General features: G+C 40.0%; 3 protein-coding genes across 3 annotated transcripts in view; 2 read left to right on the top strand and 1 right to left on the bottom strand.

Moving 5' to 3' along the window:
* The first annotated feature begins 448 nt into the window (after positions 1–448).
* On the top strand, positions 449–12597 carry LOC136711912 (high affinity cGMP-specific 3',5'-cyclic phosphodiesterase 9A). Its single transcript, XM_066688501.1, has 14 exons — positions 449–565; positions 4314–4475; positions 4873–4924; positions 5738–5840; positions 5933–6075; positions 6375–6434; positions 7564–7741; positions 8180–8302; positions 8699–8791; positions 9214–9281; positions 9671–9773; positions 10056–10160; positions 10408–10554; positions 10978–12597. The coding sequence occupies exons 1-14, from the start codon at positions 478–480 to the stop codon at positions 11230–11232; spliced, it is 1680 nt and encodes a 559-aa protein (XP_066544598.1). The 5' UTR covers positions 449–477; the 3' UTR covers positions 11233–12597.
* A 2038-nt stretch (positions 12598–14635) lies between these two features.
* Positions 14636–19260, top strand: tsn (translin). Its single transcript, XM_066687286.1, has 6 exons — positions 14636–14871; positions 15210–15303; positions 15659–15755; positions 15923–16038; positions 16313–16392; positions 17182–19260. The coding sequence occupies exons 1-6, from the start codon at positions 14806–14808 to the stop codon at positions 17416–17418; spliced, it is 690 nt and encodes a 229-aa protein (XP_066543383.1). The 5' UTR covers positions 14636–14805; the 3' UTR covers positions 17419–19260.
* A 338-nt stretch (positions 19261–19598) lies between these two features.
* arhgef49 (Rho guanine nucleotide exchange factor 49) overlaps positions 19599–24109 on the bottom strand; it is a 34396-nt gene continuing 29885 nt past the window's right edge. Inside the window, exon 8 of the mRNA XM_066687285.1 lies at positions 19599–22360. Within this exon, the coding sequence (XP_066543382.1) occupies positions 21550–22360 (811 nt within the window). The 3' untranslated portion in view covers positions 19599–21549. The remainder of the gene's footprint in view (positions 22361–24109) is intronic.

Genomic DNA, 24109 nt, shown 5'->3' with positions numbered 1-24109 from the left:
ATGGAAACGAAGAGAGCGGCGGCGCAGAGAGAAGTGTTGTTGCTGCTGTTACAGCGCCACCTGCCGCACAGGAGGGTGTCAGCTTTCGTTGCTCGTTAATCACGCACATGGTTGTACCTACTTATTGATTGATCGTTCCTTCTAATTAAAACAAATCACTTTTAGCACGTTTTCATAGTCGTATTAGCATAGTTAATAAATGCATGTAATTATTACAAATCATGGTTTGTTCTATAGCATTACAACCTCTTAGGAAATACATTCATTAATCTGAGAAGAAATATCTACTGGGGGGGGGGTTGCCATTAATATAATTAGATTTTATTTTAATGAGAGAGAGAGAGAGAGAGAGAGGGAGAGGGAGAGATGGAGAGGCGGGGTATCTGTCATTACACTGTATCCATACTGTACACACAGTTCACCTCAAAGCCAAAGAGGAGTAGTTTGTCAGTGAAGGCACAGGTGGTTGTTGTTAAAATGGCAACAAAAATGATTTATTTCACAGTGAATGGGAGACCCGAACAGGCCGAGTTTCGAGAGGACTGTCCTGCGCAGGATGTGAAAGGTAAGGGACACTTGTCAGGCTTTTGCGTTTGATCCGTGTTGTGATCATTGCATTATTAAATCATTTGTAAGCAACAGTATGCAATTGGCATGAACATGATTAAGATGTATATGTTCATTGTATTTAATTGTATATTAGTACATGTAAACACACAGACAGGAAGCACATTACATGTGCATGTGTATTATTACATTAAAGGGTTATTTTGTATAGAAATGCATCATATTAACTTGATACATTTTCTTTAATATATACACCTTCAATAAAATGCAATAACATAAGTAGCCTATGTGTCTGTTTGGTTTGTTTTGTTCACTGGTGATATTTATCAAAACTCCTCACTACTCATTTGCACTTGATGTGAACTTTCTGGGAATATATATATATACCAATAAAATAGAACTGTTAAGAACTGAACTCAAATTTCCATTCAGCAATTTGTTTATTGTGGCAAAGAAAGATGTGCCTGGGGTTTTTAAATGCATGTTGATGTCCTATAGATGGAGTCCTCTATGCTGAACTAAAATAAAAAGTTATTGATAAACAAGCTGAGATCATGAACACTTTAAAGCCTGTAAAAATCCAATCTGGTGAGTTTATTACTGATGAATATTGATTATACGTGCTGGAGACTCAGCTATAGTCTTGGCTGTAATATATAAACTGCAGACTGTTCGCTAATAATCTGAACGCAACATAAATCTATACAGTACATACCTGACCCAGACAACCTCATGGTGAAGAAGGGGCAGAAACATGCTTCAGGGATCTGTGTGAGCAGCATCTATACCAAAAACAATATTCCTCCTATGGGTGCATTTTCATAAGCCAAGATATTGCACATCAATTATTTCCAGGACACCCATGTTTTAATGTTATATTCTTCCCATAAAAAAATAATTGAGCTGTGTTGACTGGCTGCCTGACTTTAGTATCAATTCTGAATCCAGTGTGAAATTACAGAGATAAGTAAAATCCCCTGCCGTTACCGAATAGAGCTTTCAATAAAACATAAAGCGTGTTTCTCGATATTATTGTCTGAATTAAAGTAAAACTGTATATGGCTATCATTACATGAGAGTTTTTATTATACTATTTATAATGTACTTTTCCCCTGGCCACCCATACCTACATCACATGAATAAAAGCAAGATTTCCTTTTAGAGACAGAAGAAGTGACATTATTAATCTGAACATTTTCTTTGCAGGTTATAAATAGTGAAATATTTTCCCTCTGTGTACCATTTCAAATTTTCAAATGTAATAACATTAAAAAATACTTGTATTTGAAATTGTGTAGTGGCGAGCAATTGCCATTTGTGTCTGTTGAAAACAAGATGTATATTGGTACTTTTTTTGAGTTCACATTCATTAACCGAGACGCAGGTGTTCCTGACAACAGTCTTTCATTCAAGGGCATTGGAATAAAAAAGACATATGGTGTCCTGAGCTTTTGTACTTTCCCTTCTCAGATTGTAAACAGGGAAACGGGAGATTTTCTGTTTCATCTCCTTTGCAAGTGTCCAAAAGTCCATTCTCCCCAGTTGTGATTTCTGGATGCTTGATACACAAGACAGTCTAGCCTGAACTAAGCAAGACCTCTAAGCACCATGTAGTACAGCCGGTCAGAGAAACTGATCCATAAGGCACCTGCCACCCAGCCCAGTTCACACATAAACATTAATGTCAGAAGGAGAAATCTTATCCTTAAGAAACAGATAACATAACATCCTGAATTAAAGCATGCTGATAAATTATGAAAAGTACCACCGACAATGTGAGCGCCATGGGTGTAAGAGAGCACACGTCACTGACTCAAAACATTTCGATATGTCCCGATGTGTACACAAACAGGAACCTGCTGAAAGATGATGTCATCACCGTTACTTATTAAATATAATGAGGGTTATAATTTTACTGCTCAAGTGTTCCTGTCAAACATGGCATTCGATGTGTATTAATAGTGAATATTGGATATGCTATATATAGCCTATACCTGTGCTGCATAGGGTGCTCCTGAGCTCAGGTTTGTTAGAAAATTATTCCAGCAGCTCGTGGAAGGTAAATAGTATAAAATGGCTGTGTGTATTCTAGGGTTCTTATCTTCCTTTCTGAACATGTATTTGTTTACTTGATGGAAAATTCAACAAAAGCAGCTGCTTCTTTTGTTTAGGGAATGGTCTATCACTATTTTTATTTTATTTTTAGCACAAATACAGACTTAAACATGTTATGTCAGATCCACATCAGCACTTCGTTGTATTGTTTTTGTATAGATGTTTTTCACATTTATCTACTGCCATATAAGAGCCTCTAGATACCTGATTTGTGTTTAATATACATTGTTACATATCTTTCAACCTCCACGATTTACAGGAAAGATGTACTAGACTAGCTGAAGTGAAAGATGTTATACTTTTTATCTGCTTCCAAGAGTATGTATGTATGTCTAGATATGTACTAAACTCATGCAAAACAATTTCATAATGTAAATTGGCTCTTCAACACCCACCATCAAGCAGGGTTTAAAAACATAACCCTTATTCCCAGTGCCTGGTCTTGCCTTTTCTTTTTCCATAGCTTTGGTTCAGATTGAAATAATCATCTCTTTTCTTTGCCTCTACTGCTCGAGTGTTTTTAGTCTCCAGACAGTAATTTAACTGTTTTGTTCTTCAGGTCTTTGCCTGTTGCAGAGAAGATTATGGCAATTTGTTTAATTCTCCTTCTTCATCTTCCCATAATTAGTGAATTTTACCAGTTTATGATTCTAAGGAGCTTATTTGATGGGGTTAATCTCAGTACAATGAAGCCCGGTAAGCTTGTGAACCTCAGGGGGATCCATTCTGAGCAGGAAAGGTAGTCGGAGGCTGTGTGTTATGGAGGGCAGTCATAAAGCACAACTCTGCATTGACTTGACAAGCCTTTAGCATTTACAGTTCCTTATGGGCCCCTTTAATCAGATTAATCAAAGATCCAGGGACCACCACCATTTAATTGGTACTCCAGTCTGGCAATGGGGTAAAGGTGCTGTGTGAGATAATAAGACATATGCATATATCTCCTGATAGCAAAATAATGGCATAAGGAAAGTCTGTAAACAACAAACAAACAGCAATTTGGTATATGGCTATATTTTTTGGTTTTCCAACTTGTAGACCGAGCATGAATAAAGCTGCAACACAACTTGCGCACAAAACAGCTTCACACAAATACATTCTGGTTACATAATTTAAAAGTATGATACAATTATATTTTAAATGAAATACGCCACAATAACAAAAACAATACCAGCAACAGTAATTAATTAGCCTCAAAAGGAAAAAGGAATCCTTATTTCCATGTCCTCTCATCTCCTCGTTAATTGGGACCGGAACCCCAGTCTCTTCAAAGGGACGACACAGGGGCTGCTTTTTCCTGCAAAGATTTTTTTAATCTTATTTGTAGTGAAGTACACCCTCTGCACTGCGAAAATGGTGCATTGTCTGGGGTTTTCAAGGGAAGGGCACTTGAGTAATCAGGCAAACAATTTTATAGGAAAACTAAATCAAAAAGATTATTCTAAACTGCTGGAGGCCAATGTTGTGAGAGACGTATTGGTCGTGCAGAACGGCTGGATTGAAGTATTGGAATGTGATGTTTAAGATGTTTAGAAATACATTTCAATACATCTATATACATATACAGTATATATCTATATAGACCATGAAGACCAGGGCCTTTTTATTGAATGTTTTTATTTTATTTCCAGATTTATTCCGGGCCGCAGCAGAGGCCGGTCCTCACGACATCCTGAAGCTGTACAACTATAAAGGAAACATCATCAACATCTCCCCACACTTGGAGCCCAACTCCCCACAGAGCTGCTATAAGCTGGAAGTGGTGGCTGCGGATTGTAACAGTGAGCCGTTAGGTATCTCTACCAAGACAGGGGTGCTGGGCTTTAACTTGTTCAGTCTTCAAATTGTAGTTACATTAAAGAGTTTACTAAGGAAAAATGTGTCCTGAATTGATGGCGAATACATTAAGTCTGGACAACAACCATGAAGTGTTAACATACTACATTTTCTTTGTTATGGAATTGAGGAATGCAACATAAATGGTTAATGGACCTACAGTTCATTCCATGTAATACTATTTTATAAAATTATTTGTTAGAAATATCAGGAGGAGAAGTCCCAGTACATTTAATTATATTTTTAAGAAAAATGTACTGTTACAAGCAAAAGGCCGCAGGGTCCTCTAAAATCGACTGGATGTACGTCAATGAGAATAAATGTGAAGCAATTTTACACTTCTCTGTATTGCAGGTGCAGAGCTGGCAGCTGTGTTGGGATTCGATCTTTCTTCCATGGAGAAAAGGCAAGTAAAATGTAAAAAAAATTAAAACATTGGGAAACTGACTACAAATACAAATATTGAAGTATAACACGCCAGGTTTCTCCATGGGATGACTCTAGTTCTACTCTATTTTCTTAATAGATGTAAAGTTTTGGGACATCTGTAAATCTTGGAGATACGAAAGAATAAAGAAAATATCACAGAAACAGGAAAGAGTTCAGTGTCTACAGTTCATATGTACAGATGATTCTATTTCTGTGACTCCTACATTAGCTTAATACATTATTTCATTAGATGCCAGATTGTTTGTTTATATATATCTTATTAAGATAAAAGTGATACTGAAAGGAAAGTAGTCAGCCTTTTATCAAGAAGCATCAGACACAGGCAGTTCAGGGCAAGCTCAGCTGTCTCTTTTTGATGACATCACTAGACCTAATCTGTGATTTTCTGTTAAGACTGACAATGTAAAATAAAAAAGTACACTCAAACAACACCATATAAATAAAACGTGCATTATGCTTTAGCTGTGCAAGTGCCAATAACTATTTCCTTAGAAACTTTGTTGTGCCATTGGACCTTCAAACACCCACTGACATAATGTAACCTCATCTCACAAGGTCTACAGAAGCCCTAGAAAAAATATAAACATAGTGCTAGTGCATAGTGCTTAATCTAGTTTTTGGTCAAACTGTTCTTTGAATACACTGATATAACTTTGTGATGTGGAATAATGTAATCCAAAGAGTCTATTTTTCCATGGAAGTAAGGTGTTAGCCTAGGGGCCATAAAATGTACATGTAATGTAGCCTGAAATTGAATGACTATTTCCAGGTTACAGAGTCTAGAAAAGAAGATCTTGATGGAGTCTGGGGAGACGCCATCCCTTGTGTATGAAATGAAAAACCAAGTCGAGTCTTTCCGGGAGAAACTTGAGGTATGAGTGTTACGCTGTAAAACACTGTGTTTATAATGGCCTGGCTTATCTCCTTACGAACTCTGCAACTCAGCGATGTGTTTTTCCCGCAGAGTGTTGAGCATCTGAGCTGGCTGGGGCTTTTCAAGGAGCTTTCAGAGACAACACACAAGCCGTCGCCCTTTTATCACAAGAGATCGCTTCGCAAAACCAGGGAGGAGTGCGAGCGCGTCAAGGAAAAGTTCCTACAAATGAGGCAAGAGTAAAATACACTTTCACTAGGAAGAACAACACACAGACATCAGGTTTTCAAATATCCGCAGAGTGGGAGAGAGCTCAATTAAATAGATATAGGGCTTCAATCTTTCATATCAAACAGTCCTTAATCCAGGTTTTAGGTCAATACTTGTTTAAAAGTGCAAACATAGATACATATAGTTGACTTTATACAATGCTAAACATAAAAACATTGTATTATGAATGATTTGGAGAATTTAAAAAGCTCTAAATCACAATTTAATTTAATTTAAAGTTTTGCAAATTGTTTTTCTGCAGCTCACTGGAGGTCACAGAGGAGGTGCGACAGTATCTCAAGACGCCCACTTTTGATAACTGGTAATTTGCTTTATGTCTTTATTTGTTTTTGTGCTTTTAACTCTGCTTTTCCATATTTTTATGTATTTTTAGCATCTTCATTTGCCACAATAAAGTGCAAAAATTAGAAGGTCAACCCAAAAGGGTCACATCTTCACATCCTTAAATAAATTCAGTATTTTCTTTTACTTGATCTCACCCTGAAAATATGAATTGAATTGTAGGCTGATGTAATTAATCCTCATATATTACTGTGTCTTTTTAGTGGAATAAAAATATTTAGTTCAGCACCTGCTTCCCTGGGTATCCGGCTGCTCCCTGATCATTGACACATAATTAATCCTTATTAATGGCATGTTACACGTTTTACATTTACATTTTGATTACCGTGCTGCTGTGAGAGAAGTGGGTTTGCAGGGAGGGCTGACGGGGATCTTGACCCATTGTTCGGAGGTGCGGTTGGGACCCAGGCTTCGGTTAGAAACGGAGCTGGCGTCTGCTTCTGCACCTGCTGTATTAATGCGAAAATCAGGCAGACCTTGTTAACTCCAGTGCCTAGAACTGAATTGAAAGTCTGGAGGGGGGCTAATGTATTCCTTTTATGTGTTTGCGACTCTTATATTCATATGGAAAGATTGCCGTTGGTTCGTCATTACTGTTTTGAAGTCCTGTAAAACGGAGTGCTACATTAAACATTAATGGACTACATTACAAGCAGAAAAAAACAGTGTCTTTGTGATTATTTCATGCTCTAGGGCTCTGATGTTTATGTGAGAGAATAAACGCACTTGTGTTTCAGGTACTGGACACGTGTCATTTACAAACACACGTGAAACAGCAAGTTATCACTAGTGCAGGAGCCTATAGCTATAGTGTGTGTGTGTGTGTGTGTGTGACATCCTTTCATTTTCATTTAATCTGATGTGAAAGCCAGGCATGAAATTGCAAGTTCAGTTTGTAATAGTACAAATCAATTATGGCCAGACAACACAATCCAACTACACAAATCCATATTTCATTTCACCCCACTAGCTTGTGCTCAATGACAACCGCAAAGCCAATCCCCACAATGCTCAGACTGCTCTGTGCACGCATACTTTCGATTACAATATATGTGTGGCCAGCCATTGACCGTCTGATGTCATTGTAGGCAGTGGGAAGACGCCGAAATCATGGTGCTGCTGCAGGTGATGTACACGGACCTGGACTTCATTGCCAAGTTCAATATCGAGCTGGAAGTGTTGCAGCAGTTCCTGTACGAGGTGTACCGACGCTACAACAACATCCCCTTCCACAACTTCAAACACTGCTTCTGTGTCACTCAGATGGTAAGAGTGGTGGTCGAGTTCTGAAGGCTTCATCCATGATTCATGTCAGATCCGTGGATTGATGGATCTAGGTCATGTGTGTTGTATTGTGAACTGGCAGTGAATGGTGCCGGTCCAGGGGGATAATTGACTGATTGGGCCAATTAAGCCTCCCAGAGACTCACCCGAAGAGATGGCTGCAGCAGTGTTATGTTGCTGTGTAATGTTTATGACAAATCTAACTAGGACAGAGGCCGTACTAATCTGACAATATTCGGTTCACACAGAATGCCTTTGGAGTAAGCGTGTATTGCAAATAATTGAGTAATTGAATAGTGTGTATATTAATATGTATAAAAAATGTAATTACTTGCCACAGAGCACAGAGACCATTAAACGGAGAGCTCCGGGCAGCCGTTTGTCAATCCAAATCTGATGTGGTTCGCTTTCTACTTCCAGATGTACGGTTTAATATGGCTGACTGATCTCCGAAGCAAATTTGATAACATCGATCTCTTAACAATGATGACTTCGGCGGTCTGTCATGACCTGGACCATACAGGGTACAACAATGCCTATCAGGTAAGTGCAACATGAATAAAAGAAGAAGCCGTATTTCACTTTGATCTCCCATCACAATATAAACTGTGTTTCAGGTAATTAGAACAATTCCTTACTGATCTTCATATGCATTTTATGCGAGTGTTTGTATTTTATGAATTGCACTCCACTCGCATGCGTCATAGCACACATAAATGCTCTTGAACATCAACAGTATGATTCATAAATCAAGTATTATCAAATACTGTTGATATTACTACAGATGCAATGATTACAGAGGAACAAAAAATGTCTGGCTTTAGCTCTACTTTTATATTTTAGTAGTATGATCAAGCACCATGATTTCCAACTATTATTTTCATTGTTTTTTTTTTTTTTTGTGCCAACAACGAAAGGTGCCGTTTCTGTCTGTTTCAGATCAATGCTCGCACAGAACTGGCACTGAGGTATAACGACATTTCCCCCTTAGAGAACCATCACTGCGCAGTGGCCTTTGAAATCCTCGAAAAGGTATCATCCTGCCTAGAAAAATACCCTAAAATGGGAAGCGTATAACACTTGTGTAATATAATAAAGTAGAAGGTCCCCTTTGGGGTGTTTATTAGTAGGAGTAGGATCTCCTCACTGAGTAAAGTTAAAGGTTAAGTGAGTTAGAGACAGTTTGGTGCAAGAAGAGCACAGAGAAAACATTAGACAAAGACAAAAGACAAAGCTGTATACAATTATTTGAATAATATCTGATCATACATGCAAGTTTGTATTTGATACAATTTGTAGAATACCAAATAAAATAACTTGCTGTCTCCCAGACTTTTTTATATATATGTTTTCTCCTTAATTATATAATCCAGTTGTTGTTTCTATTATCTGTAGGATATCTAAAGGGATCTACCCTATCTGCATTTTAATGTTTTTGTTTTTGGTATCCACAGACGGAAAACAATATTTTTCGAAATCTCACTACAGAACAGTACAAAAGGATCAGAGAAGGAATGATCAAGTAAGGTTCCTTTTAAATATTCTCCTTCTCCATCCAACTTAGTTATCCAAATGGACACTAACTGGTGAATTGTCTTTAGATGAGGTTTCTACTTAATTTCTTGTCTCTCTCTGCCCCCCTAACATTTACCACATTCCCACAGACAGCAGTGAGATCAACGATTATGTTCAGCTCACGTAGGAATTGTGTTGAAATCCCACCACTTGCATTTTTAAGTAAAAACTATTTTCTTAGCGTTCATATTTAGGGTACTTCAGATATATGAATATGAAGTGTTCAATTCTTGTTGCAATACCTGCACAGAAAATATAAGAGATTGTTCCCTTTAAATGCACATGGGATACTAAAACCCTGAGGTCCTCGTTTTGGTTTCTTATTTCTTATTTCAGGTGCATTCTTGCTACAGACATGGCGAGACACAACGAGATCCTGAACAAGTTCAAATCTATCTTGCCGGTGTTTGACTTCAGTAACAAGGATCACAAAGATGTTGTAAGTGACAGGGATTGGTTTTGGGAGGTATAAAGACTATGGCTGAGCTGCAGGAATATTTAAATTCAGATTAGCAGGTGCAGGATGAGCCCTAAGGAAGAGATAAGGAAGTCTGAATGCAGGAGGTAAAGACTCGGGCATTTTGTAGTGCTCTTGCTGTGTTTTATCACAAACAGTGCCTGACTATAGTGAATAGTTTTTCCACTACTACTTAAATCCCAGGCACTGTAGTGCATGCATTATTGGATCAGCCCTGCTTAAGCATTTCATGTTGGCTTGCAGTTGATGATGATCATGATCAAGGTCAGCGATATCTCCAATGAAGCCCGGCCCATGGACGTCGCCGAGCCCTGGCTAGACTGTCTGCTTCAGGAGTTTTTTAACCAGGTAGCCTTGAATATACTAACAGTACCACTTTTTGCACAACCTTACAAGATTAAATTGAAGAGCCCTTACACTAAATAATCCTTATGTGACAATGGCTCATATTGAGAACCTTCGATACACATCACTATGAAAAGCTGTCAAATTGTTGAATTGGTGTTTGCATCTTCTTGTTATAAAGACTATTCCCCTAGATTCATATTTTCTGGTCTAAAGACAATATTGGTGTCTGTCCACATCTCTGTTGCAGAGTGATATGGAAAAACTGGAAGGTCTCCCCGTGTCTCCATTTATGGACAGAGACAAAGTGACCAAGCCGTCCTCACAGACTGGCTTCATCCGCTTCGTCTTGTTCCCTCTGTTCATAGAGCTGGCGAACCTCTTTCCCTGCCTGGAGGTGAGGAGGAAGCTCTGTTTCTATGAATCTCCATCATCAATCTCTATGCTGAGTGTAAATAATTGATCTGCCCGTACATTGAAACATCCTTGTCTGAATAAAACATGTGTTCTGTGCATCATCAGTGCATACATTCAAACCGTGATCCAATACTGTGGGGCTATGAAATTAAATGTTCCATCATCCTCTGGAATAAAATAATTAAAAGAAAGAAAGGATGTGTTCAAATGTATGTCTTCAAATGAATGCTTTTAACAGAACTGAATGATACAAAAATAAATGTTGCTTCTTCTTAATATAAGGCATATTTTTGATGCAGCATCATTCCATTATCCGAAAGATCCTAATTCATCCTGACAATATGTCCTTGTAGTGCTCTCTCTCACAGCACTTAAATCCTGTTCTGTCGCCCTTGTTCCACAGCAACACATCATTGACCCCGTGCGGAAGGCTCTGGATTACTACACCGAGATGGAGAAAGCCCTGGAGAAGGAAAAGCTGAACCGAACCCAGGTCGAAAAGGCTGCCAAGACCAAGGAAACGGACTCGGACAGACAGAATGAGTCAGCTGCCCATTCGGAACCAGAGAAGTCGGCCAATGGGAGCCTCCCCAAACCCACGGGTCTGTCTAAACTCAAATCCTCAGTAGTACCCTCACTGAAGCAAGCCAAGAAATGAAACCTATTGCTGAAACCCTTTCTGGCTGTATTAATCAACTGGAAATGTAATACTTCGTTAAGGGGGAGAGAAATAAGTGGCTGACCAAAAGTAAGCCAAGAAGAAAATAATTGATTGTATAAAAGGGACGCAACCAGACAGTGCCTCCATGTTGTCTGTCACCCAGTGTTTGTAATTGGTTAGTGACAGCTTTTGAAGTTCTGGGAAGCAACCCAAAGAAAGCCTTGTTATTTTCTTACTCCCAATACAAATCCCATTAAGGGTGTCAGTGCCATTGTGTCAAAATCCAATACCACTGTTCTGGATCAAGAAAGCTACAGAATTAAATGCCTATGTGAATGCCATGCCTGAAAGAACTATTGATAGTTTACAGTGCTATGAATACCAAATTTAACCCCACCACCAATAATGTGTTATATATATACTCACCTAAAGGATTATTAGGAACACCATACTAATACTGTGTTTGACCCCCTTTCGCCTTCAGAACTGCCTTAATTCTACGTAGCATTGATTCAACAAGGTGCTGAAAGCATTCTTTAGAAATGTTGGCCCATATTGATAGGATAGCATCTTGCAGTTGATGGAGATTTGTGGGATGCACATCCAGGGCACGAAGCTCCCGTTCCACCACATCCCAAAGATGCTCTATTGGGTTGAGATCTGGTGACTGTGGGGGCCAGTTTAGTACAGTGAACTCATTGTCACGTTCAATAAACCAATTTGAAATGATTCGACCTTTGTGACATGGTGCATTATCCTGCTGGAAGTAGCCATCAGAGGATGGGTACATGGTGGTCATAAAGGGATGGACATGGTCAGAAACAATGCTCAGGTAGGCCGTGGCATTTAAACGATGCCTTTAAACGAGACTCATCAGACCAGGCAACATTTTTCCAGTCTTCAACTGTCCAATTTTGGTGAGCTTGTGCAAATTGTAGCCTCTTTTTCCTATTAGTAGTGGAGATGAGTGGTACCCGGTGGGGTCTTCTGCTGTTGTAGCCCATCCGCCTCAAGGTTGTACGTGTTGTGGCTTCACAAATGCTTTGCTGCATACCTCGGTTGTAACGAGTGGTTATTTCAGTCAAAGTTGCTCTTCTATCAGCTTGAATCAGTCGGCTCATTCTCCTCTGACCTCTAGCATCAACAAGGCATTTTCGCCCACAGGACTGCCGCATACTGGATGTTTTTCCCTTTTCACACCATTCTTTGTAAACCCTAGAAATGGTTGTGCGTGAAAATCCCAGTAACTGAGCAGATTGTGAAATACTCAGACCGGCCCGTCTGGCACCAACAACCATGCCACGCTCCAAATTGCTTAAATCACCTTTCTTTCCCATTCAGACATTCAGTTTGGAGTTCAGGAGATTGTCTTGACCAGGACCACACCCCTAAATGCATTGAAGCAACTGCCATGTGATTGGTTGGTTAGATAATTGCCTTAATGAGAAATTGAACAGGTGTTCCTAATAATCCTTTAGGTGAGTGATAAATATATATATATATATATATATATATATATATATATATATATATATATATATATACACACACACACACAACATGTACCCAAGAGATCAGACAAGACCTTCCACATATCTGTATTACTCTGAGGAGTTGACTACAGTTGCCTTCTTTTGAAATGCCACTTTTCCTCATTGTCTCTCATCTCAATCTTCTATAGTAACCATAAGTAACCATAAGAATAATATTTTTTCCTAATGAACTTTCAGCTATCATATGGGGTTTTCTTTAAACTTCAGGATAAACTAGGGGGCATAGTCAATGCAGCTTGTATGAAAAGGGAAGCTCCAGGACAATGTGAACAGCATGTTGTAGGGACAGACATCTCTTTAGACTAGGAATATTTTCAAAGTATATATATAATTTAAATATTTTATTAAAAATTAAAAAAATAAGATCCGAGCTCTAATAACAGACCGATTTGATTTGTGGGCTGCCGCGATACGCGTCTTGACATAAAATACACTTGAATCACTTAAAAGGTGTGCAGAATTATTGTGGTTTATTTCACTGTGTCTGGGATGTCACAAAACTCCTCTCCCCGAAGAAAGTATCACTACATAATTGTATGTTAAAAAGGGCATACAATAATAATAAATGTAGTTATCAATACCTAATGCAAAATAGTACAATAAATATAATTGTGAAGTTGGCTTTTTCCAGACTGTACAATTCTGTAAATGTATTTATTTTTAAATAAATGGTTTGTATATTTTAATATATGACTTTCTAAAACGATGTGATTTAGAAAACACACACACACAAAAAATGTTCAAATGAATGTACAACATATATAGGCTACATTTCTATTTTCCTGGTAGTATGTTTTAATAAAAATGTTCAAAAACTAAGATTCAAGTCTAATAAAATATAAAATAAAATCTTGTGTAAAATGGTATAAAATGAAAGAAATGTTGAAAGCTGGGAGTGAGATTGCCATCTAGCTGATAGGTGATGAATTGTCCCAAACTATTAGTTAACAAGTAATATGTAATGTGTGAGATGTCAAGAACCTTTCAAATATGTTCAAATAAAGAACTGTCTTTGTAAAGCTGACAGTGAACCTCTGCAGTTATCTGGTATATGACTTAATTATTGTAGCATCCAGCTTCAAAATGTTGTTTTTCCAGAGGACAGGCATCTTGCTTTGGCACTTAGACCTCACTCATCAGACAGCATGTTTAATTGAAGGGCTGTGACTCATTGATTAAGCTGATCCCTCTAAGATCATTCAATCACATCCCTTTCCCCATCTGCTTGCTTCATGATTTACTCTAATTTATGTCCATGTATTCAGTTTCAGAAGACGGACCTTTAATAGGGTTAATCAAGAACATCTAGAACATAATCTGGAGTTTTCTGAACATTTGAGATCTGCACCCAGAGGCACTATCTGGAAATTGTTGGTAACACTATATCCTAAAAACACTATATCCTCACTCACATCAACACATTTCCACTTCAAACTCAGTTTCATCTACAGTTTAATGTACCTCCAGCCAGTCAATCAGCTCTCTGTCCACCAAGGAAGTGGTTTTAATTTAGCGTCATTACAGATTAAGTGTCAAACTGATGTCAAGGACCAACATGAAAGAAGACAGAACTAATAACACCCCCAAAACACCCCACTATACGCGCTCTCCATTGAGGTATAATGATTGTAAACAAAGAAAACGAAACAAACTACCTGTCGCTACTTCTTAATGCCTGATGTGCGAAATGCACAAAATACACATTCAACTCAATGATCTGACTCCTAGTAAGTATTTTGCATCTTACAAATGACGTTGTTGTTTATAAACGTTTAAAAGGAAAACAATAAAAGGGGAACATAGGCTGTGAAAATGAACTCCCCAGCGGTGCAATTCTCCAGCCACGTACATGACGTCACTCGAAGGCGACACGGCGAGGAAGGACCCCAGTGGAAGCACGTTGTCGGTTCCGTTTGTTATCTGCGGCTGATTGTTGTGTTTCCTTGCGATCGCAATCCCGAGTCTGAGGCGCAAATTCGTGCTGATTGATCATCTGCATCACAACACCTCGATAGAAATGTCAGTGACTGAACTGTTCAGTAACATCCAGGGTTTCCTGAGCGCGGACCAAGATGTGAGAGAGGTAAAACATCATTAATATCTAATACTTTTAGCTACTATATATATATTAAACACGTCGAATTACACGAATTATGTAACTGGGTATTATGAAACCTGAACATGGGAATATGCAACTCTGGTGGGAGTGATGATAATTTTAATCATGTTTTTTGGGCGGGGTGGGGTGGCAATATTAATCGTACTCTCACTTGAGTTGTAGTTGTATTTTTGTATCGATAAAGTATAAAGTTGAGGGTCAGAACTTGAAAAGTAACTGTGATTGTCTGGACAGACCGATGTCCTGTGGTTGTGTGGACCTCGCATGGGCATCTGTGATCATTGGGTTTCATTGTCTTCCAGGATATAAGAAAAGTCGTGCAGGTCCTGGAGCAAACGGCAAGAGAGATTCTGACTGTCCTGCAGAGCGTCCATCAGCCCACAGGCTTCAAAGACAGTAATTATCATCATATATTAGAATATTTGTTTGAGTGTTTAAGGATGAAGGAATCATCTTTTTGTATAAGGTCAGTTCATATGGAAAAGTCAATCAAGGAGGAAATTATGAGTAAAGGTTGAGTTTGGGGCCAGAGTGGCCTGTATCTCATGAAAGGGAGATCATTATTTTTTACACTAGTCATATTTAAGATGCATGTGAAATGACCCACTAAGTATAAACGATGCCTAACAATATAGCACATTTGTCATATGATCTTGGATTCTATAGTGCTGTATACCTTCTTGTGTTATTGAATTGTGCACAATTTGTTTAATTTATTAAACATTTAAAGGTTTATTTTCTCTTTCCCAAGTTCCGAGTAAATGTCTCAAAGCCCGGGAGCTTTTCTGCACTGTCAGAAATCATCTGGGATTTCTGAAGACCAAGTTTCCTGCTGAGCAGTATTACAGGTCAGAGTCGCTTTGCAAATTAACTTCACAGATTAAGTCTGAGACTCAAGATGGCATTGATAAAAGTGCGCTGCTTCTGTGTCCTCATTATTAGCTCTCATTGGATATTTACTCTTGTTCGGCACTCTGGCACCTCACTGCGACTCAGATCAACCCTTTTCTTGCAGGTTCCATGAGCACTGGCGCTTTGTTCTGCAGCGAGTCACTTTCCTGGCAGCCTTTGTGGTGTATTTGGAAACTGAAACTCTAGTGACGCGAGAAGAGGTTGCTAAAATATTAGGCAGTAAGTTTGTCTTGTTTTACCTTGACTAACACAATGTAAATGCTGTTGTGTGATCAGAGTAAAGGCTCTTTAAGCTTGCGTTTCTGTTCACAGGGGGAGTTTTAAATTGTTGTCGATTTGAATTATCATAGCCAGTATTTAAGGCTTCATAGTTTCCAAGGCCTAGTCAATTCAAGGAAAAATCCCCCCAAATCTCCAAAGCTTTGGAGTTCATACCCTGTATCATTAATTTCCTTCTGTATCGTGTGTAAAGGATATGCCATTTTCCTTGCAGTTGAAGTGGACCGAGAAAAAGGCTTCCATCTGGACATTGAGGATTACCTGTCTGGTGTATTGACCCTGGCCAGTGAGCTGGTGAGAAACCTTACATTTTTAGTTCAAAAGTAAATTATAATATTCTGTATAGACAGTTTTTCTGTTTCAAACAACACCATAAATATACATTAAGAACATCTACTGTAATTTGACCAAAGTTATTGAAATTTTACATAAATATGACAATCCGTTTGTTGACATTTCTCAATCTGAGCATATTCTCCAGCCTGTGTAAAACCTTCCTTGTGTTTTGAGAGGTCAGGCTACAGCAAACAATATTTGGAGTTTTTTCAACACAGTGTGTCTTACTTCAAAGCGGTGGTTTGTGTGGCTGGTGTAGATATTTGGAATACTGACTTCTAGGATTAATGTAATAGCAGTCTGTTACCACTAGACGGTGTAGTTTACAGACCAAAAACGGACTCGGTTGTGATCCTGCATTTCTTTAAAATCACTTGAAGTGACGGAATTGAGTCTTACCTGCTTAATCCCCTTTGTGATCTGTCAAAGAACGATGATTCATCCTGTACCTGTGTCTTCACTTCAAGATCTGGATCTTGACGGATGAATTGAATTGTTGGCACTGCGTTGCTTAGGAGTGCGTAGCAAGCAGTTTACTTTAGAAGCGTCTCTGTCTTTTCATTCTGAGACTCTTATCAGCTTTTAAATGGATGGATGAATATAATAATTTGTCTTGGATTGATTTGAATTGATAAAAGCCCATCTCCACAGTACCAGGAGAAGATTGGGGAATCTTTGAATGCACTAGGTTGACCTCATACACCCCCTTACTGTTAGTCTTACCTCCTCTCTGCTTCTGGTTCGCAGTCCAGGCTGGCGGTGAACAGCGTCACGGCCGGGGACTACGGGCGGCCGCTGCGCATCTCCAACTTCATCAACGAGCTCGACTCGGGCTTCCGGCTGCTCAACCTGAAGAACGACCCCCTGAGGAAGCGCTACGACGGCCTCAAGTACGACGTGAAGAAGATCGAGGAGGTGGTGTACGACCTCTCCATCAGGGGTCTGGCCAAGGAGCCCGAGTCCGGAGCCACCACGGAGAAATAAGGACTGGGAGCAGCTTGCGGACCCCCAGCCAGGCCCCCCGGGGCAGATGGAGGAGAGGCAGTGAAGCTGGGAACGAAGGGCTGAGGCCTGGACACATGGTGACGTTAATTTAGTACTGGTGACAGTCAAGTATGCAAAGTAGGGGAGGCAGGTTTTTTAAACTGGACTTGTAAGGTCTTAAGTTGAATGTTACTTCGAATGCCTATCTGATATCATTTTGTTCCTTTCCGTTTTTGTACTTCCCGAGTGTTTGAGTATCTGCCTGTAAACCACACTGTAGGGTCTCTGAGATCACATGGTCACACACCCGGTCCGGGGTTCTGTTTCCGAGAGTTTGTCACTTCTCCATTCTTTCACTTTTGAAATAACTGTTTGAGGGAAGGAATGACATGTTATTACAATTTTATTATCTTAAAATTGAGGTGAAATGTTGAATCTGGTCAAATGACCAAGTGAACAGAATTATAGAACAAAGGTTGGCAATGGAGACCCTCATTAGACACCCATGTAGTGATCATTTAGACAGGGTAGCCCTCTTTTCTGCTGTACTTTGTGTACCCAAGTAGGTTTGTTTTTCTGCTACAATTAAGTGCTTGTTTGCTTGTATTAGATATCTCTTGACAATGTCATCCAAAAAAAATGAAAACTGCAGTTTAAAAATGCTTCTGGGCCTGTGATTATTGTTCCTACTGAACTCCCCTTCTTTAATCTTTCATCCCAGTGAAGCGCGTGCGGTTTCCATGTAGCTTTGTAGAATAGTTGCTCGTAATATCACATTCCACGCATATATTCATTTAGAAGGTATTTATCCTTCACGTTCAATTGCAGTGTTTGCTGTGTCGGTGCTTGAGAGTCGTCTATTGACAAACATTGTCCCTCAGTCATTTCAGATTTTTTCAGTGGTAAAATACAGGCAATAAGAGTCCATTGACATGTTCTAGGCCTATATTATAGCGGTATGTGACCTTTAGATTACACTGTAGAAGCCCATGTGTTCATGTATGTTCTTTTTGTGTGCGGATTACACACTACAGTTGGGTAATGAAAGGGTTTGACTGAAATGGTTACCTCAGCAAAAAGTGTCAACGGTTCTCAAGTGAAAAGGGAGGCAGTGGATTATATTTAACCGGCTTCCACCTCCGTTTGCATTTTCGTTTCTATTGACAGGTTTTTCAGATACCGATATTTGAAAACTTTCTATTTTAGTTGCAGAAAGTTTACTTTTAAATGCTCTGCAGGGTTTCCTGTCTGCTCCTGCTGCTCTTTCAGGGTTTAAGTTTACAGGGATGCATTTGTGCAATCGGTTTGGGGGTGGGAAGAACCTGAAAGTCCAAATCCTTGCCCGCTTCATTTTGCTTGGACAGCCATTAATCCAGTTCAAAGCTGAGAAGAAGGTCATGCTTTGTAAGTGAAGCTTAATATTCTATGAGGAAACCAACTGCAAGATCAAATTTAAAATTTTTTGTATGTCTTTGCATTACTGTGCTTAAACGTTTGTAGTAAACACTGAGTAAATAAAATTTACTGTTTTCAGAGTACATTTAGAATAAAATATTTCAATAGTCCATTTTGAACAAAAATCTCCTTTAAAAAAAATAAAAATAGGAAAATACACACTTCCATTCACATTGTTCTGTTTTGGGGTTTTTGTTTAGTACTGCGGTTTGAATCCCAGTGTGCAGTTTACAGAAAGAAAGGGCTTCAGGATGTAAACAGTTAAAATGTGGGTTGCTTAAAGGTGGTGATTTATTTTGATGTGAAAATCATTTAAATCAATATTCTCTGATGTTCTGTTTTCTTTCTTGCCAGCATATTTTGAGCAATAAAATAAGCTACACTTCTTTTTGGACTGATTTTTTTTCACTTCAATCCTAACAGCTGTTGAATGGATTGTATTACATCAGTTAAGAGACTGCATCTGTATTAAAATTGCCTGAAATCAGCCTCTTAAATGTTGAATATTCTATTAATTGTATTATTGTGCACATTTTATTCTGAGTTGTAGACCTGTGAGGTCAAGGCAAGAGTGAGAACATCAAACACTACTGAAACAGTCACTGAAAGAAAAATTATAAAGAAAAGAAATCCGTGGTCATCACTGTCATATAACCTTGTGCAAGGCGTCTATATGCAAACTGAAGCATATACCAAAGAAAAAATAAAATATGACTGCCAATAAATTCTTTACATTTGTCTTTTTATATAATTCACAATATCTTACACAAAGGAATATTAACTTATAGGCCTTTTAAATATAGAAAAAAGATGAACACACTTTAAAAACATTCAATAGCTCAGCAGTTTGAGATTCATGAAGGTTAGATTAGCTACTGTGTTACAGTCTGTACATTAATATCGCTCTGGAAAGGGAGAAATATTTGTAAAAAGGAAGCAAAAAGCTATGAATTATCACAGTGCCGTAGTTAGTCAATTGGAAGATGTTAAATAGAAACTAAATCTTCACATTGGTTCCAACAGTTAAACCAGGAAAGTCTTGTTTATTGCATGTACAGTCTAATCAGTCCTTGGGTTTGAACACATGACAATGTTGACGGACTTTGCGGGTGGCGTGCTTTGATTTATGACAATTCTCTCTTTTCATCCATAACAGCTATCAATAACTTGTATCATTCTCATAGTACCATAGCAGCACAGAAATGATATAAACCTGTCATAAATCAAACCCTAATGGAAGACTGCTGGGAAACGTCAGTCAGGTATCGACACCTGATCAATCTCTCAGCATCTGAAATGAAGAATGGAGGGTTGCTTTTTTTTAAAGTGCCATCGACACAAATTAACTTGAGACAGAGGGCCGTCGACAAAAACAAATGCGGTCGAAAAGTGCAGGATCACCGATATATTTTGGTCATGTTTAAGTTCTTCCAGACGGGATGCGATACGTGATTAACAGCAATAAACAAGTGAACTGGAAATCTGTTTTTGCTGTGCGTGGTGTTGCCCCTCACGACACGTCGTCAAAGCACATCCTGTGGCAAAGACTTGTGACAGGTGCTCACAGTGAGGGAAAACAGTCTATGGATACTTGTCACTGAATGACTCTTGGCCTAGTTGTAAAAGATACTCCACACCATCCCGCGCTTTTGAAAGAATCTCGCCTATTTCTATGTTGAAACTAAACATTTTAAATAACTTTCAGAACGTCCGAAGATTATCACACTGAAGAGAAAGGTCCTGAAAAGTTCCAGCAGCAAAAGGGTTAAGAAACAATGGTGATCTCAATTAAATTATATTATCAGTAGTTTTAAAGGTACAGCATATCCTGTCATTCACATATCTGGTTTTAAACAATACTACATTTCATAGAATATAGATAACCATCACAGGAATCAATATGCATTTTTTGGGCTCATCTTAAAAAAACATTACATTGATTTTCCTTTTTTGCAGCTTAAGAACAGGAACAATGTACAGGAAGGACAGGAGACGGAGTCAATATCGGTGCTTTTGGGTCGTGTGCATTCCGCAATGCGAGAAAACTAAATGGCCAAACTTTAGTCTATTTCACTGACGTTTCCTTCCTTCCCCCTCACCCTGTTGGAGAAAGGCAGTTATAGGGAATGCGAGAGCGCGTCAGCAGCGACGCCCCTGCGAATTAAAACCAAGGCGTTTCTCAGGAGTGTGTTGTGTCTTAATTGGTCGGTATGTTACAAAATTATTTACAGTTACGTGTGCATGTTCAAAAACATTTCTGCAGTTTCCCCCCGCTTGATTTTGTGTTTTGCTTTCCCCCCCTCAGTCGTCTCAATCATGCTTACATTAATAACAGTAGGAATTGAAAGGAAAAAAACACTTTTTTCTTCTCATAGCTTATATTTACTTCTTACGATTGGGCGCCCACAGCGTCCCCAACCGACGCTTCCTTATGGATCCCCATAGGGTTCAAATCAAGGATAGCTCATCACCTCCTGTGTTCTCCACTTTATTGTTTCATTTCATCTCATAAAACAGTGTTCTTCCTCACAGTGCTCACAATGCTTGTTTAGACACTGGGGAAGAAGATCTGCAGGTCCTCAATATGTGCGTTCAGTCTTAGGATGGAGTATCTACACCGCTGGCCACCTGGGGACTCAAGTCTGTTTCCGGGACGCAGTTCCCTTCCACCGGCTCTCAGGACCGGTTCTGCGCGGTGCTGATCATAATGTTGGGCAGCGCGTTGCGTCGCTTCTTCCAGGGCCCCAGCTCCCGGGAGTATCTCTTGATCTGGCGGAACCACTGGTGGGTCCGGGACCTGTCGGTGGCGCGGAACACGAAGGCCTCGCGCCGGATGTCCAGCAACTCGAAGGTGTCATCACAGTCCGGGTCGGCCGACACCACGCAGTTGCTGAGGCGGATGGGCTCCCGTAGCACCGAGAACTTGCCGCTGCTCCGGTCCTTGATGAGCACCAGCACACCGTCCCGCACCGGGTCCGGCTGCTCGGAGGAGGAGGCTCCTGCATCCAGGCTTCCGTCCGACACCCTCTTGGTGTTGACCATGAGCAGGCCGTGGGCGCTCTGGAACTTCAGTGCCTTGCTGCCCTTCTTGACCCACTGGCCGTCGGCGGGCTGCGACAGCTGCAGCTGCCCCTCCATGACGAAGCGGGTGCTCTCCCGGGGCCAGCCCACGGTCTTGATGGAGATCTCCCGCATCTCAATGTTGATGACCTCGCGGTTCTTGCGGCTGTCCCGGCGGAAGGAGCGCAGGGACCAGGGCGCCGCCTCCTGCTTAGTCTTCATGTTGATGTGCTCCAGGTGCGACTCCACACGGCTCTTGGCCTCGCGCAGGCTGCCGTGGTCGGGGTGGTACTCCGTGGTGGCCTTGCTGATGCGGCTGAGCAGCAGGGGGTACTTGGTGACGCGCTGCAGTGGCGCCATCAGGAACGAGCGCAGGTTCATGCGCCGCAGGGCCGTGTTGTCGTTCTGGGAGACGTCTAGAAAGATCCTGGAAAAGAGAAACAAAGATAAACTATTTGCGGTTAGTTTTTCAGTAGCATTATATTTTATATGGGGGAGGGAAACATTTTTGAATTTCTATATTGATCAGCAACTACAGCTCTGGAAAAAAATTAAGAGCACTGCAAAATTATCAGTTTCTCTGGTTTTACTATTTATAGGTATGTATTTGGGTAAAATGAACATTTTTGTTTTATTCTATAAACTACTGACAACATTTCTCCCAAATTCCAAATAAAAATTGTCATTTAGAGCATTTATTTGCAGAAAATGACAACTGGTAAAAATAACAAAAAAGATGCAGTGTTGTCAGACCTCGACTAATGCAAGGAAAATAGGTTCATATTCATTTATAAGCAAGGCAATACTAATGTTTTAACTGAGGAAGAGTTCAGAAATCAATATTTGGTGGAATAACCCTGATTTTCAATCACAGCTTTCATGCATCTTGGCATGCTCTCCACCAGTCTTTCACATTGATGTTGGGTGACTTTATGCCACTCGTGGTGCAAAAATTCAAGCAGCTCGAACTTTGTTTGATGACTTGTGACCATCCATCATCCTCTTGATCACATTGCAGAGGTTTTCAATGGGGTTCAGGTCTGGAGATTGGGCTGGCCATGACAGGGTCTTGTGATCTGGTGGTCCTCCATCCACACCTTGATTGACCTGGCTGTGTGGCATGGAGCATTGTTCTGCTGGAAAAAAAAAATCCTCAGAGTTGGGGAACATTGTCAGAGCAGAAGGAAGCAAGTTTTCTTCCAGGACAACCTTGTATGTGGCTTGATTCATGTGTCCTTCACAAAGACAAATCTGCCCGATTCCAGCCTTGCTGAAGCACCCCCAGATCATCACAGATCCTACACCAAATTTCACAGTGGGTGTGAGACACTGTGGCTTGTAGGCCTCTCCAGGTCTCCGTCTAACCATTAGACAACCGGGTGTTGAGCAAAGCTGAAAACTGGACTCAGAGAAGATGACTCCAGTCCTCTACACTCCAATCCTTATGGTCTTTTGCAAACCTCAGCCTGGCTCTTTGCTTCTCACTGATGAAGGGCTTTTTTCTACCTTTGCATGACTTCAGCCCTGCCCCTAGGAGTCTGTTTCGAAACGTCCTCGCCATGCACTTCACCCCAGCTGCCATTCGCCATTCTTTTTGTAGGTCACTTGATGTCATCCTATGGCTGTTGAGTGACATTCGAATGAGTTGGCGGTCATCCCAGTCAGTGGAAAGTCGTTTTCGCCCTCTGCCGGTCTGTAGCTTTGTTGTCCCCAATGTCTGCTGCTTGACATGTTCAATGTTCTTACGAACCGCCGTCTTTGAAATTTTAAGGAAGGAAGCAACCCGACGCTCACCGTATCCCTCTGCCAGTAAAGCCAGAATTGAACCCTTCTTTTCCTCACTCACAACTTTCCTTTTCAACTCTTTTGGCATGGGCAGTAGTTATTTTTTGATTCCAATTACTTTTGAGGTACTACTAGCACTGTTTTTGCCATCCAGCTGGTCCTATTGCAAGAGGATAGTGATGACCACAGCAGTGGGTTTTATATTTTTCCTCGTTAAATAAGATTTGGTTCAGGTGATCAGCTAATCAGTAGCTCATTCAGTAGACTGAGGCGTGCCTGTGTTGGAATTCAACAGACACTGGAATGGAAGGGCTGCCATACATGTAGAGATGCTGATTTAAGAAACATTTGCAGTGGTCTCAATTTTTTCCAGAGCTGTATATTGTACTTA

This window comes from Amia ocellicauda, chromosome 16 (genome assembly GCF_036373705.1).
Source record: "Amia ocellicauda isolate fAmiCal2 chromosome 16, fAmiCal2.hap1, whole genome shotgun sequence".
In the NCBI taxonomy this organism is placed as follows: domain Eukaryota; kingdom Metazoa; phylum Chordata; class Actinopteri; order Amiiformes; family Amiidae; genus Amia; species Amia ocellicauda.
This window is presented reverse-complemented; position numbering and strand designations above follow the sequence as displayed.

Excerpts from the sequence above, each read along its gene's own strand:
- LOC136711912 (XM_066688501.1), top strand. The coding sequence starts at position 478 with ATGGCAACAAAAATGATTTATTTCACAGTGAATGGGAGACCCGAACAG. Across the intron at positions 5,841-5,932 it reads CTTTCCGGGAGAAACTTGAG|AGTGTTGAGCATCTGAGCTG; the intron begins GTATGAGTGTTA and ends TTTTTCCCGCAG. Across the intron at positions 7,742-8,179 it reads GCTTCTGTGTCACTCAGATG|ATGTACGGTTTAATATGGCT; the intron begins GTAAGAGTGGTG and ends TTCTACTTCCAG.
- tsn (XM_066687286.1), top strand. The coding sequence starts at position 14,806 with ATGTCAGTGACTGAACTGTTCAGTAACATCCAGGGTTTCCTGAGCGCG. Across the intron at positions 15,304-15,658 it reads GCCCACAGGCTTCAAAGACA|TTCCGAGTAAATGTCTCAAA; the intron begins GTAATTATCATC and ends CTCTTTCCCAAG. Across the intron at positions 16,039-16,312 it reads GGTTGCTAAAATATTAGGCA|TTGAAGTGGACCGAGAAAAA; the intron begins GTAAGTTTGTCT and ends TTTTCCTTGCAG.